The sequence below is a fragment of the Eufriesea mexicana genome, unplaced genomic scaffold (genome assembly GCF_001483705.2).
Source record: "Eufriesea mexicana isolate 0111107269 unplaced genomic scaffold, ASM148370v2 scaffold2234, whole genome shotgun sequence".
NCBI classification, from domain to species: domain Eukaryota; kingdom Metazoa; phylum Arthropoda; class Insecta; order Hymenoptera; family Apidae; genus Eufriesea; species Eufriesea mexicana.
Window position 1 is genome coordinate 284,349 of NW_016910327.1, and position 16,484 is coordinate 300,832.

The following is a 16,484-nucleotide window of genomic DNA, read 5'->3' on the forward strand; positions in this document are numbered from 1 at the left end:
TTTTTTTTTTTTTTTTTTAGTTCTCTACACTAGAGGGACACAAATTTTTATTTATATGATTCTATTATCGAATAAATAAACTATAATTGCTATGAACTCTGAATGTAGAAATTTTCAGGGAAGAGGAAGAAGTATTATTCATTATTTCTTAAACAATACTTTATGCATCAGGTAACCTTTTTTTAAAAATATGCATAAAGAATCATGTTCTGGATTCATTTAGTACCATTCATTGCAGAACTATTTTCACAAGAATAAGAGAAAATGTTTAGCCAAACCGGCGCCTCTTATATGACCCTGACGATCTCACAAGGAGCCTAATTCTGTAATGCCGCTTCAAACGACTCTTCTCAAATGCTTAAACAAACTTCAACATCTTTGATCGTAATTACCCTTAGAAGCTTTTGGAAATTCGAGTAGCAGGATATTTATAGCGATGACCCGTGCATGAAATTAATTCAACGTAACGTTTCATGGAAACCTGCGATGCTCGATCCACTGGGCAGATAGCAAGATGTTGAACGCGTATAATCATCGTACGCGAATTAATCTCGCAACATAGTCGCATGTAACACGTTACTCCACGTTGCAACATGCTAAACCGATGCTCGAAAGTTCGCGAACGAGCTTTAAACGACGAGATTTATGTTCGGCTCGCTCAGTTAAGTTCGTGAGCCACAAGCTAGCGACCGATTAGTGCGGCGTTTCACAGTCCATATGCTAGGGGCACGTGTACCGTGCGGTTTCCTTTTGAGAGATTGCCGCGATACTTGGCTATGCTCTCTACTCACTACGGGTAGCTCGTTAGGGAGACAATGAGGAGGTTGTTCCGCGACGCCGCTGAGGTATCAAGTAATATTCCATTCCTGTGTTCTTGCTTGGAACTTTTCGTCATGATTGAGTAAAGAGATTTGTGATAGGCCGAGTACGTGAAATTTACTGTTGTATATTTTACAATTTACTGTTTTACAATTTTTCAATATTTATTTCTCTTTTTATTGCGTTTCTTCTGAGGATCATACGTAGTCTCTTCATTCACCACGACTTTGAACAGATCAAATAATTAGTTGTGCTAAATTTAGTGTTAAATATTTTTCATTGAATTTTGCTAACTTTTATGATTGACATGATAGCGATAGTAAGTAATAGTTCAGTCACGAATTGTCCAATATCTAAGGAGTGAAGCATTAATCACATGTTTTACTAATTGTTAAAATTCTTACTGAGGTCTCTGATTAATAACCATAATTTTTTGTTTTCATTTTTCTATTCACACCTGTGATCAAAGTCCTCGCAAATTTTGTTTAAAAGATTATTTTAAATTAATTGTAAATTTTGTTCTAAATTTTCTTTAGTGTTTTCACTCAACGTGAACAGGCTTAGGATAATCTATTGCTTCCCCTTTGACCTACTCCTCGTGATTGAATTAGCTGTTCAGACTACCTAACGAGAAAATATAATCAGTAGCAATTGTTCCAATGGTTAGATCGCATCACCGCTAATAGTTACACAATCAATGACAGTGCTCTTGTTAAGTCTATCCTAAAGCATTTTCAATGTCCAAAAATGTTATAAAATTGTTCAAGTTATTACAAAGATTAATACAAAACGAATCGTTTGATTATACTAATATTACTCTGTTGGAAGTGTTAATGAATATTTTTCCAATAGGCACTCTCTGGCTCAATACAGACAAAGAGCAGTTGTCCATAAAGTTTTTCCAAAATTAATTTAATTATCTGGAACGAATCCATTTCCATTTAATGGAAAAATTACATTTGCTCATGTCGAGGAATCGATTTCCCAAGCGTTAATTGAATGCTCACTGACAAATTTGCATACTGCTCCTTGTGTTAATGGTAAGAGGGGGAGAGATTGATTGATTTATTGGCAATGTCGAATGCTAGTCATCGATTTTTTTCAAGCTACCTTTCTAGGTCAAGTACAAATCGATTTACATTCCATAGTGCGAAATTTATAAACTATTCATTGAAATCTTGCCAGAGATAAATTAGATGTCCTCCGACCTATCTTTGTTCTTCGCGTGGTGAAATTACGATCGTCATTGTGCTCGGTGGACTTACAAGGAGAGTGCAAATCCTTCGGGTCATGGATTTAGTTGAAACTTTGCAGTTTCCTTGTTAATTTAGGCATGTAAACGAAATTCGAGTTGTTTGGATAGCAGCAAGTTTATACTTAGCTCGTTGTGACTTGATCGTTGTTTATAGCATTATTTATTGAAATTTCATTAATTACTAATTTATTAAAAAATTTATTTTTACCTAAAGTTTGTGCTAATCAAAAGCTTAATTGATGAAGGTTGAGATCTCCTGATAATTGCAGTAAATAAATTATATTTTAATAACAATACAATTTAAATATAGTATAAATATTAATAATTTACAATAATATATAAATTTTTAATAACAGAATATGTCCAAATAAGAAAGGTTCTAAGATTTATATTTTTAAAGGAGAATATTTCTGCAACACGCTATAAATGCAGTTTTATACCACTATCAGAATTCTTATTACATTCCAGGCGTTATTCTAACCTCTAATCGAGAATAGCTCTGCATACCAAGGTCCCAAATATAAATCTCTGCTCTCTATTACTCCCGGTCACGAATTGAGTTTTCTAAATTTCTACCGTCTTCCTAGCTTTCCTTCCTTATCCAACAGTACGGCGAAAGGAGTGAGAAAATGTTTCGAAAGCTAGTCGAGAGGGGGCAATCAGGTAGCCCCATTGGGCTGTGCGTCTATAGCGGATGACGTATCTCGTGGCCTTTCCAGCCGAGCGATTCAGTGTTCGAGAGATTCTGTTCGGCACGGTTGACCTCTCGTGACTCGTTATGGCGAGATAGGACCTTTCTCCTGCCGGGGATAATTGTTGTCTACCGCGTTCTCTATGCCTCTCTCCCAGAACGCTTCCTGCACGTTTTATACGTTCGAGAGACATTTTGACAGGCATCGTGATCCTCTCGATACGGGCCCGCTTTTGTTCCGTGTGAAAGAGGCTTGCCAAAGAGAAAGAGCCCTCTTTTTATGTCTTCGCGACGTTGTGCCTTTTCCTTTGCTGGCTCGGCCATCACGGTCTCTTCCTTGGCTTTTGTCCCGCTATGAGCAAATGTTTGCGAAAATACATTCCCCACTTTTGTGCCCTTTATCGCGGCTGTCGAATGGGGCTTCTTTCACGGCGAAGTTCAAGGTGCTGCATCGTTTGGATGTTAGCAAGGGAATCGTTTGGCGTACAGCGTACGTGTGAGTCTGTTGAGTCGTTTCGTTAAAATTAGTCAAGACAATATCGATATATAACGCCATGTTTAATGTCATAAAAGTTACATAACTGTATAATATGTTTTTAGAGTTATTAGATTTTATTAAATTTTAGATTTACATTATTGTAGTTTATTAAGTGTTATGCTTTTATTAGTAATATCCAGTGTTTATATTTTGAGGTAACCTTTTCGGTATGAGCGTCGATTATAGCCGATCATAGCCGACAATCGCCGAATGCATCGGTACGACCGAACATCGACAATAGCCGACAATCGCCGACAGTAACCGACAATGGCCGACAGTAGCCGACAATAGCCGAAAGAATATACAATTTACTCTCATTTTCCGTTAATTGTTTATCTATTTCGTGCATCGCTGTAACCGAAGGGAGTAATATAATCAAATCAAGTATATTTTTTCTCTCATTAGTGCACACAAATTTCATTATAGAAGATTAAATTGAAATTATATGTTTAATATTAGAGTGAAATCACTGGATATTAAAAACAATAATTGGTAAAAGTCAGAAGCATTCTTATGTTTGGATTCGTAAAAGTGTACATGAGGTTATACATTTAGATATATCGAATTTTATATGTGATATAAATATTTGTAGATAAAATACTGATTCAAGTTATTGTTACAGGTAGAATTATATAGATCTCTCGGCATGTTTAAATTCTCTTGTCACCAAGCATTTCTTCGTAACCTAACAACATCAATTTGTAAGGAAGCGAACGTACAATATGCCATTACAAAATCTAGAACGATGCAGTTCCTAGAACGAATTGCATGATTGATAGTTTTACTTCTTCGTGATCAAAGAATGCGGATAGAGCTCTAGCTGGCCTGGATCTATCAATCTTATTCCATTTCTCATCTTTTTAACTGCAAATGAATTTTTTTTTTTCTTATTCGTAACGAATAAAAGGAACTATTTTCTTATCGTTTCATCGTTCCCACTCAGTGTTGACTTTGCGAGCCAATTCTTCGTCATTCTGCCAGTAGTACGGAGCATGAAACACTGAGCATAGCCACGTTATGTCGCGTGACAGGATGCAACGACATTTTCTTCTTCAAATCGTCTTCTTATTGCGACTAATTCTATGCCCTGATCGTTGAATGCTATGCTTTATTTCCTAACTATTTTTTAAACTGATAGAAGCGTATATTAGCTCTAATTTATTTTATTGGCATTTGGCTCTCAAATTTTTATATAACGTGTCCGAAAATTCACGCAAAATTTGAATTTCGCGCCATCTGCGCAGTGAAGTGTTATCAACAGAAAAAAGACAGCCTGAGAGTTGACAGTTCAGGGTTATCAAAAATGGAGGCTACACGAAAGAACAACGCGTCTTTATTGTTAAGCAGTATTTACAATTTTTAATTAAGAAACCTGTGTTTTCTATTAAAATTCCTGCGTGAGTTTTGGGTCACCCATACATCTCCTATAATATTTTTAAGTTGATACTATTATACTTACTATTATAATTGTCATAGATTATACGCCCGAGGTTGATATTAACCCTGTGCACTCGAAAGGCGACCTTCGGTCGCCATTTTATCAGTTTCTAAAGATCGGTGTTAATTAATGTATGAAATTTAAAATTACCCAACGATGCATGGGATGTCGAAGTAAAATAATTCCACGTCTTAATTTGTATGCAATTTTTTATTTACCGTTTTAAAAATATCTTTGACTTTATAGCAGAAAATCTTCGAATACTATTTTTATACTATTTTTCTGTAACGAAAAACTCGCCGACTGCAAAGGGTTAATTCGTTATAATTAAGAGTTAGTTTTATTGTAGAAATTTATTTTTTCTCCTCGTGTCTTCGATCTAATCTCCCGACGAACCGCACGTCGTTAGATAGCGAAACCGCAACGGACGTTACTGCTAAGATTATTCTTAAACTTTCTAAAACAGATATCCGTTTCACGCGCAAGGGTAGAGTAGAGCAGAGGGTTAATTTTGAGGCCGATACGACGTCGCAGCCGTCGTGCACTATTTTAGAAACCAACGCGGGTCGGCGACCTCCTCGAAGAGCGAGGAGCCGTGACTTCCGGTTATCGGTTTTATAAAACTTGCAGGGAACTTGCATTTAGTCCCGGGGTTGCTATAAATAACGGCGAAACTCGACCTGGATCGGTGATAAGTTAATTCGTGTCGGCTCGAAGATTGGTTTAACATCGATTAACCGAAGCAATTAGTGTGGCATCGATCGATGACGATGGGACCAAGTTTGCTCGGAGATGAGACGGAAAAGTGGATGAAAACGAGGTTTCTGTGGAATTATCGACCTATTTCATGTAAATTTTGTTGGTACTCGTTAGTCCTAACCTCTCAGCTTTTTTTTTTTAATTCGGATAATTTTGGTTAGTTAGCTTCGCTTTTAGTCTGATGTTCTGGACTTTCAAAAGATCTGTGAAGGTTTTGTGATGCATTTCTAGAAGCTTATTGACAGTACAACTACCAAACAAGTTGAAATGACTTGTTTTGTTTGTGTTGCAAACAGTTTATTTTACATTTTTATTTATATCAATTTTTCATCAAAGTTAGTATTAATATTAATAGTAATTTTTGTTCCAATAGAATCAGAATTACATATGTTTCTTTGTTTCAATTATATCACTTTGATTAATATTAATTATGTATGCTATATATAATGAATTTTACACATGTGTAATGAAGTTTCTATGTTGATGAGAATGGATTGTAAAGTAGTTGTATATTTTTAGTAACTGTAGAAGCAGAAAGTTGGAAGACATTTTGACTGATTTCAGTAGTTCTAGTATTAAAGATTTTAAAGTGGGGATCCAGACTTGGCTCACTTAGCTTCTTAGAGAACTTTGAGGGGCAGTAATAAGGCATGTGCATTAATCCCTCTGCTGTGAAGAATATATATATACATATATAAAAATCTTGAAAGGTCTGATACCTAACCACTTGTTAAAGTGTACATATACATATTCTACAACATACAAATACTTTTATTAATTTAACTATATATATTATGCTGTAATTAATTGTATGAAGTATTTTTTCTTCTGTGTACAATTCTTTTCTATTATCAACAATATAAAATATAATTTCAGTTTTGAGGATATCATAGTAAAAGCGTTTACTGAGGGATAGTCAATTTGCAATGTCTTTGATCTTTATTTTCTTCTTTTATGGTAGTTACAAGCATATAGCTAATTTCACAGATAGAAAGACCAGAAATAGAAATAATGTAATATTAGAAAGGATCCAGAAGTAGAAATAATGTACTAGACATTAAGGTGTGTTCACAGTTAAACTTACAAAGGACCAGAAATAGGAGTAATATGATATCAAAGGTTTTGGCATTTTCACAGTTAAATTTTCAAAGACCCAGGAATAGAAACAATGTAACATTAGACATTTAAATATTTTCACAGTTAAACCTACAAAGGACCAGAAATAGGAGTAATATGACATACTTAGATATTCCACAGTTAAACTTGTAAAAGCTTTTCCAAGTCCAATTCGCCACACTTTGGGCCTTCTTATTAGCAGCGTTAATGTTAATCAGGGCACCAAATTCGAGTCTCTTTAGAACAGAGCTAAATAGATGATCGTTTGAATAGTTGGGAAAATTAAAAAAGAAACTGTAAAAAACTCGAATACTTTTTTCTTTGCTATTCGAATAATCCAAAATTTAGCTCGTCTATCTTCTCAAGTACTTAGATTCGATTATTATACAGATAAAGTACAGAATATAGAATTATCGAGCTGGACATTCGCGTTTCTAGTAAGCTAGGGAATATCTCTTCTTAGTACAATCTTTGATCGTCGAGATCTTACTCCCAGGATGTAAATCGTGATCGGTTGCTGGCTTACCAAAGTAATTCTTTATGGCTGATTGGCATGATGCGGACACTTGGTTTTAGCCTACCTAATTACTGAATTGCTGAGTGATGTAACATCGTGTAACCTGTAATGACGTAAAGCGTTAATGAACAGATTGCGTCAGCAGTTCCTAAATTTGGCTATTCTTGCACGCCCAGAACTCCATAACCGAACATACATGCGATCGTTTATAAATAAACGACAAATTTCGTCGTTTCGAGATTTTATTTTTCGACTTTCGACGCATAGATTCACGATCCGAAAGGTTTTTTTTTCAAAAAGTCTTTCAAGATCCGTGGAATTTGGGAATTGCTGAGTAAAATCTGTCGCAAAATGTGTTTTACATCGCTTTGCAAGTCGAGGAGCAATAAGAGCACGGAGGTTCTAAACAAGAGCGCCATCTATTTGGAGACACAGTGTGAACGGTTTTCTCAAGTAACTAGAATGTAATTTCCAGTGCTACTCTTATGCCTCTTTCGCGTGTAAATATGGAATAATTTTATCCTGGGAATGGACCTTCTTTGGAACTCCTCTTGTACCTACTGTTTCTTGGCAACAAACTAAATATTTTGATCTTCTTTGCCGCTAATTAAAGACGTAATTTCAAACAGAAGCTTACCTTTGAGTAGTTTGTCTGCGAATCGACTGCAGCGCCATCTGCACGCGACTTTCCCCTAGACCTGGGCCATGGACAGGTTACTATCCTATTACACTGCTAATCTTTACACGTAGATCGATACATTTGTTGTAAATATCTATAAGATATAATTTATGATATTTATAATGCACGATATTAATTATTAATTTCACGGTTAAGGTGCGCGAATTAATTCTGAATTAACAATTTGACGAATAATCGACTAATGGGATAGTGGACCAGTAATTCGTTTGATGCCAGGAAGCAGTGGAAATTTCTCTAAACCTAAAAAGTAACGAAAAAAAAAAATAAAGAAACAGCAAAAGCAAAAGGCGTGTTAGTGTCTTTGCCGATAACACGACCTCTGACAGAGTAAAAATGCGAACGAAACTAACCACCGAAGTTAACAAAATAATAATGTCCCCTGTTCCCCTTGCTCGACTTCTGTCTCGCCTTCTGATTGGCTCTCTGCATTGGCACGTTGGTGACTAACTCGAAGTCGACATCACACGAGCTCCAGCGAACACTCTACTTCGACGACCTCGAAGACTGAAGGTTGGGACCCTGCTGCACCGCCAAAGCGGTCCACGTTCGACAGCTTCAAAAGGTGACGCTACTGTAAACACAGAAAAAAAACGAACGATCTCTTTCTTTCTTTATACACGTCCAAATAATTTCCCTGATTACCCTTGGTAGACGCTCGCCATATTGTTTTTCACCTCTGCGACGGTAGCGCGCCCTGGCGGCTTGTTGTTAAACTTCGATGGTCTGGTTTCGAAATCCAAACGTATAGCAATATTATTCTATACGTTTTCCTTAACCTTAATGTAGATGCTTGCAAATTTAAACAGAAATGAGAAGGAAGTTCAATTTGAATTAACTCTCTTTGCAATAATGAAATTAATAGTTACGTTATTATCGGTGACAATAGAATTGCATTAATCGTATCGAATGTAGAGTTTGACAAAAATCTGAAAGTGATCGTGATAGATTAATTGTTACCACGAACTGCTGTTCAGGATTTTCGAGATACTCGAGTCGCGTGTGCACTACTATATTGAAAGTTTGGAATTGCTTGGCTGCCAATACCTGTTGCTAACCTCACCATCAACGAAGTTAGAGGTGATATTGGCAGCCATTTTCCTCGACGTGAGTACAAAGCACTATATTTTACGTATAAGAAGACTCGAATTAAAGACTATGAAATCCAACTCGACGTAGGATTAAGAGATCAAATTAGTCCTTTGTCTTCGAAGATTCTGCAAGATACGTAGCAATTCCGAACTTGTATAGTGCATTCAAGAAAAGAAGGCATAGCGTGTTTCCATCCTCATGGCCGATTAACTTCTCTGACACTCCCATCATCATCACAGTGACCGCTGTTGGCCGAAGATGGTGACGAAGATCATCGGTCATCGTTTCATCAACGGAGAATCAGCGGAGTAAATCAGTCGTGCGAATGTAAACACGCTGTGCCTTCTTTTCTCGAACGCACAATAGGTATAACCTCAAAATATGAGGCACAAATGGCGACATTTCGAAAGACAAATCATCGAAATAGCCACCTGACGCGCCTACCTCGACTTAGTTCCAGATCCTACCGTACCTTTTGCCTTTTTCTCACCTAACCTAACCTCAAGCCACCATCAACAACAAAGCACTGTAAAAGGTAACGGGCACAAGTTATTCACGTAGATCTATTGGCAAAGAATTAATCCAAGCCCTTTAGTGTACATATTACAATAACCAAAGCTTATGGAGCGGTTTCCCGCGTGTTTCGCGAAAGCAAATCGCCATCGAGATCGGCGAGCGTGTGGCACATTGCGGTCTAGCTCTCTAACCCACCGGTAGTCAGCCCGTCAAGTAGATGCGCACGATTTTTTGAGTCTCTCATTGTGAGCCAGTTTTAATGTTGTGTTGCATTGTTACCTGTTTGTTGCATCATCACCGCCATCGTAGGTAAGGCTCTCTCGAACTGTGCACCCCAGGTCACCCCGTAGGCGAACGAGTCTTCGTTGAGGCGCGTTCCTTTATCATTTGTATCGTTTCCGGTAACATCGTCGTCGACGCATAACTCGACTTGTGTTTCTTCTCTCTTTTTTTTTTCTTTCATCTTAGTTTTCTACGTTCTCGTTCATTGTCCGAACGTTCACACACGTCCCGTAATAAAAGACCCGGAGACGAAGGGTCAGGTCGATAATCGAAGATCCGTTGTGTTGTACCTTTCAGCACCGAGGGCAACGCTCCTATGAACGCCCAGCAAGACTCCGCCTGGCTCGATGGCCTCAACAGCCCACTTATCATGGACGAAGGTGACAGGAAGATGCTGAAGCTCCGATTCGATGTCTCCCAGTATGCGCCTGAGGAGATCGTCGTCAAGAGCGTGGACAACAAACTGCTGGTGAGTACCCTTCACGTTCCTCTAGGGGTTAGAGTTCATTGTAAGACCTTATTCTGTTTGCCATGGAAAATACTGATCCCAAGGAGGGACACTTGGGTGCGGGAGAGCCAGGAGTTTTCGCTCTTGGATGTGCAAGGGAATCTTTAAGTGTTTGATTAGGAGTTTAAGAACGTGTGTTTTAACCCTTTCTTTACGGCGTATGCATTCGAGAGTATGCTTGCGCCATAGTGAGGAGCTGGCACGAGCCACTTTGCTGGAAATAGAGTGAGATACGCGTTGTCTTACTGAATAGAAAATTAATTTAAACGTGAATATTGGTGTTCTATTATATTTCGATATTTTGAATCCGTTGATATTAAAAATTATTATGGAAGCAATCTAGAATAATTGAATAATTTCTGGTTTACCATGGATATGAGTTGCTTTTTGAAATAGATTTGTTTTAATAGGATTTCATTATTTTAAATATTAAATCTATTAGAATCAATAGAAACAGTATCTAATATTTTATTTCAAATATTGGAGTTTTATCGTAGTAACTATTCTGAGAATATTATACTGTAACGATTACTACTAATTTCTGGAAATCGACGATAGGCAGCGCTAGTATCTCAAGCGCCATATTTGTTAGACAGACTTCCTTTATCAAATTTCCAATTTTTCTCTTTTAATGAGCATTAGTTTCTTTTTTAAAATACAAATGTTACGAGTAATTTTGATCGTTTCAAACGTCTCACTGGGTATGCACTCGAAGAGAGTTGAATTAGACTTTCAAATCATGGGAACATGTTCAGGCTAAAGGCAAGTACATTCGCCTGTAGTAGGTAAAAGGTTAAATGTTTCCTCTCTAAAAGATCGCATGACTCGCGGTGTCGTGTCCTCGTAATTAATGGAACATGTTACTAAACTTCTAAGTGCTGAAGAAATGTACATTCTAAAACTCACACGCTGATCTTCGGTCACTGTACACTTGCACAACACTTGGTAAAACATCGATAAAAGTATCACAGGAACATAACCTCATTTTATATTAATTCGAAAATAATTCACGAGCATAATAGGTTTAGCAATGTTCCCATAATGGCGCCAGTAGAGAACATAGGAATAATTCTTAAAATAATAATTTATCTTACGTTTATATTAGGGAGTGTGAGAAAAAAGTTACCAAATCGCGTTCCCAAAATGTCCCTATTTCTGGTGAAAGCGTGGCTAATTTAGCGCCCTTAGTCGCTCAGACGCTCTGGAATCGCTGTGGTCGAAATTCCAAGCACCAAAATACCGAGTTGATCTTCGAAAGTCGGTGAACCGGTATTTTTAGAATTTTGGTCGCGATATCGATGTCGAACGCGATATTTCCACCCCGATATTGGCTCGACGACAGAGACAAATCACCATCGCGAATCCTGACCAGTTTCGCGAATATTATACTCACGGCTTAAATTAAATCGAGTCTTCTGCCACGCATATGTCAGATTACCTACATCAGACTGGCTAAGTAATAGCACAAATTTAAACAACGACGATTTTATCAACAAAATTCATATTGTTATTTCCGTACACTAGAAATCGTTGCCAGAGGTATATTCTGGAGTCGGATCAAAGCTTCCTGAAAAGCAAGTTTGTGGTGGTGTTGGAACCACTATGTGGCGCTTAATTGGGTTGGAAAGACAATTGGCATGAGATTTCGATCTTTGAGCATCGACTCGAAATGACGTTTTAATTAAACCAGTGCATGCGAATTTTTCTCGGAATTTTAATTTCGTGATATTGGGTCAATATTTTCTATTAATTTCTATTCCATTATCAATTATTTTTAATCGTATTAAAAAAAAGAAAAGAATGGAAAGTTTTATATTATAAATTTTTAAATTGTCAGAATTATGGGAGTTAATTATAATTTAATTGTAGTTTTATTTAAAGTATGTCCATTTGTGCATTAGACTAGTGTTTCCATGTATTTACTGTTTTTACTTAACTTCTACTTGTAAGATTGGTCAGAATATTTATGTGAAAAGGTAATATTTTATATAATTTATATATAATAATTTATATAATTTATATTATTGAAGACAGATATAATATATTCGTAATATACCGTGAAAATGATTTTGATTAAAAATACGACGTTTGTAAAAGTGTACGTATGATCAGCGCTTCATGTGTACCAGCCCAATACTTAGAAATGCGTTAGGACGACGAATGCGAAGTTATTACGGCTGACTCATTGCGGAACGTGCATATTTCGCCCTCTAGCGTCGCTTGTTGCACAACTTGGCAACCGCCGAATCTGGTCCACCATTTTACGCAATCAGCGTCGCATATACGGGCCACTGTGACTCCGTGTGACGTCCCATCAAGAAATTTAGATAGTTTAGTGAGGTTATATTCACGACTCTTCGAGAACTTTGTTTTGTTGTATTAGATAAGGGTAGTTGGTGGAAGTTTGTGGTTTCAAATGTTGACCAACTGTTATCGAATTAATAGGATATTTTATTGAGGTTAGTTTGTAATACTGTAAAGGTACATTCTTATTTATCATTTTTAATATTCTTGTTGTATACTGTGCATTCAAAATAATATTTTATAATGTTCTTATTATTATTTCTTTGAGAATTTGGCCTGAATGTTTTAGGTAAACTAACTGGTGATAGTAATGGTTTAGTTAAGTGCATGCAATTCAATTGTACATGTGCATTTAACAGTTTACAAGTTCAGAAGTGATATAAAAGGATACAAGTTATGAAATATAGGCAATATTCATTATCTAATTATATTGTACTAGGTACGTAAAGATCTTTGTAAAAATTAAGATTTCTGGTCATTTTATTTGAAGTATCTCATTTTGTGAGATGTAGAATGTATTGTCACACTATTATGAGCAATTGGATACTTTGAATCCGTTATAAGATTCTGGTAGATTTTATGGAAATTTTTGTAGATTCCAATTCCAATAATTTCTTGTTTGATCTTTTATTTTGTTTTGTTTTCTGGTTAAACTGTTTTCCAGTTAACCAATTAACACTTCAAATATGTGTTATCAAAATATTCTTTAGTAACATAAAAAGCACATTTAATTTGTACTATCTATCAAAACAGTTGCTGCGTTGAGCATCTCTTGCACAAGGTGGGCCCACAATTAACACTAGAACTACCAATCTGTTATTTGTAGCTAAGTAGATTATATATAAATAACAATAATTACAATGACATAATAGATATAAATAGGTACATACAATTATTCATCTAAATAAAGGTCAATAAGTAATAATAATATTAATATACAGGCAATATAATAATAATGACATAATAGAAACAAATCATGTTTCTATGCAGATAAAAGTCAATGTTAATACTATAAACAACAGCTGCATACTTTTAACAACTGCAACAACAAAATGTCATAAAACCAGTCATTTTCCACAGTTTGGTAGTTCCAGTGTTACCATATAAATATAACCTAACAAGTATTTCTGTACTCTACGTCATTCTGAATATCTCAACAGTTAGAATACATTCCACAAATATTTTCTTGTCATTAATAAATTTCCAAGAAATCCTCATGAATCTTCCATCTAGAACTTATGATCAAAGACTAAAAATCCAAATCCTTGCTGACAGAACAAATCATTTTGTGTATCTGTGCTTAAAATAAAAGTGAAAACCCGCAACTTTTTTCATCGCAGGACGACTATGACGATAGTCAATTTCGCGGTGCTTTCATGCGGATGGAATTTATCGGCGGTTTATTTGTTAACATCTATTTCGAACGCTGCCAGACGGGTCGAAGTCAGGGCGATTCGAGGTATCTCTCCCTTGTACGCCCGGCCAAGAACGACGAACAGGAAGTGGCGAAGAATTTTACGCCGGTTTACTGGCACTCGCGCCTCTTTATGAGCGATGTGGAACATTCTAATTGCTCTTGTTACGTCACTTCCCGGCAGGAAGTCGGCTCCACCGGTTGAACCGGTGCTAACTCGCGTAAGGGCAACTCTTGTTACTTAAAACCGGCGCGCGTCTTCGTAATTAAGTCCGCCCTCGAGTCGCCTCACGACCTGACGGCTCCTTCTGGCTGAACTAGTTTCTGCATCTCGGCCTCTACTCAAGTATGCGTTCTTGGGAGATCTGCTAGGTGTTTTGACCCTGTGAACGCTTCGTAACAGAGAGTAACGACATACAGAGCGTGTTTTGAGATTTTTGCTCTTTCCTTTCTCTCTTTCTTTTTATTTCTATTTTTGGAGGAGGTAGTTTTGGAAACAAACAGAGTATATGTGTAATAATAAGTGAATTTGGAAATTTAGTATTTTCAAAATTTGGTCAAGGACAGTGGAATAAATCTTATCTTGTGTGCTTATTTCGCCGGTCTTCCATAACCTTTCTTTTTAACGAACCGAATGTTTCGTGATACAGTGTACACATTTCTTGCCGTGTCCAAATATTTACTCGTTCTCACCATTACTATACTACTCGGTTCTTATACCGTGTGCCCTTGCATGTGAAGGATGAAGGTGTATGTATAATCGAGTAAACAATAAGTGCAAAGAAATTACAGTGATAACGTTTTCACGTTTAATTTATCCATTTAATTTTTATACGCCGCTAGTAACTTTTCTAGGGAATAATTGATAAAATTATTATACAGTCAATTTACCAGCAATCCGTTCATTAAAAATTCACTTTAATTTACAAATTTATGAATTAGTAAGTACAATTACATTATAATTACAAGCAGGTGATAGAATCTGTAATTCCTTCTCACGTTCTAGTGACATTTGAAGTTGTTACTAGATATCGATCAAACCGTCGTATTCGGTATTTATGATCGGTGCTGTACGTTTCGACTGATGAAATATGTTGGACAAGAAAGGTTTTCGATTCGATGGAAAGGAATTTGCGCAGGAAGTCGTAGCCAGAATTTTCTCTGTAGCTTGCGTGAGTGTGTTCAAGTTTCCCCTCTCTGGGCGGCGTTCCCGTCGACCCGGACGGAAATAACTCACGCCAAAAATAAGTTTACGGCGCTCGTCACGCCGCGACGACTTGGAATAATGTTCGACCATTGTGAGCCTCCTGCACGATCATCCCGTGACAATATGTCGCCCTCGACTTAGTCTTCGATTGCACCTAAGTTCGCCATTTTCAGAATTATTCGATTCGACGATCCATCGATAAATCAGATTCCTTCTATTCCATAACAAAAAGTGAGGTTAGACTAACTTCATCAGCTTCTCCATAGTTCAGTCGTATCGGCCATATTGATTACAGCGATTTGACTGTTTCACATTTTCTTTACACGTTTGTGTAAGAATTAATGTTTTATTTTTCGTTTTTAACAATCGTAAATAAGATTATGCAACGATGATTGGTTTCAGAAGGAGAAAAAGTTTGTTAAGTCGATGTGAATGGTTCTGTTGTAATTTACTAGACTACCCCAGGAAATTCGTATTTACCGAATTTTAAGTTCCTGTCCTCTTATTCTAGAAGTTACAAGATTTTAAGGAATTTTCGAATTTTTATTGACTTCCTATCGAATTCGAAAAATTTGGGGAACAATGTAATATACATAGAATCCATGTGATGAAACACACACATTCGAGGATTTATTGGGCACGCAATTAGAAGCTATCCAAGACAGTTTAAATGAGAAAAGGGGGCGCGAATTTTTCGAGGAATAAAAATCGAATCCTACCGTTATGCAAACTCTGGAGCCGAGGTCGTTGCACCGTGATAGTCGGTTCGGTGTGTGCTGGATGAAAGATCAAAGTAACGGAGGATCGCATATATACACCCACGAACAGGGACGGCTTTATTCCGATTCCTCGCTAAACGCCTCTGATAAACCTTGGCCCCCTCTGCTTTTTGCTCGTCGAATCGAGACAATCACGGAGACTGCTGTTATTAAAAGTCAACGCGATTTTGCTTCCCCTATATTTTCTTTCCCCCTCGTCGAGCACTGCTGATCCCGGCGATATCGATGCAGAAATTTTAATTAGCCTCCTTTGAAGCTTTCCAAGCTTTTTTTGACCTTACGTTTAGTCCAATCGCTTCATTTAGGATCCTAAAATGTCCAAAGAAAACAATTATTTTTACATATTTATTATAGCTCTACTGCACAGTTTCAGTGGATTTCATGTACGAATTTGGAAGTTGAGTTTCCAAAATTCGCGAAAAAGGGAATTTTTTGTACATGTAATTATTTGGTGGAAGTGATGAAATTATGTTTGGGAGCTGTAATAATGTCCTCTTGAAATATCAGGGAAGCCATTATACTTAAGTCTGCGCGGTTAAGTAGAGCATCGCT

At 36.9% G+C, this 16,484-nt stretch overlaps 1 protein-coding gene across 3 annotated transcripts in view; it reads left to right on the forward strand.

Annotated features, from left to right (window-relative positions):
• LOC108549876 (heat shock protein beta-1) overlaps nt 1–16,484 on the forward strand; it is a 46,449-nt gene that overhangs the window by 9,254 nt on the left and 20,711 nt on the right. For 2 of the 3 annotated variants that reach the window (XM_017903444.1, XM_017903446.1), the window contains exons 2-3: nt 8,288–8,395; nt 10,018–10,189. In XM_017903444.1, coding sequence (XP_017758933.1) covers nt 8,288–8,395; nt 10,018–10,189 — 280 coding nt within the window. The remainder of the gene's footprint in view (nt 1–8,287; nt 8,396–10,017; nt 10,190–16,484) is intronic. The other variant, XM_017903445.1, reaches the window with a different exon arrangement.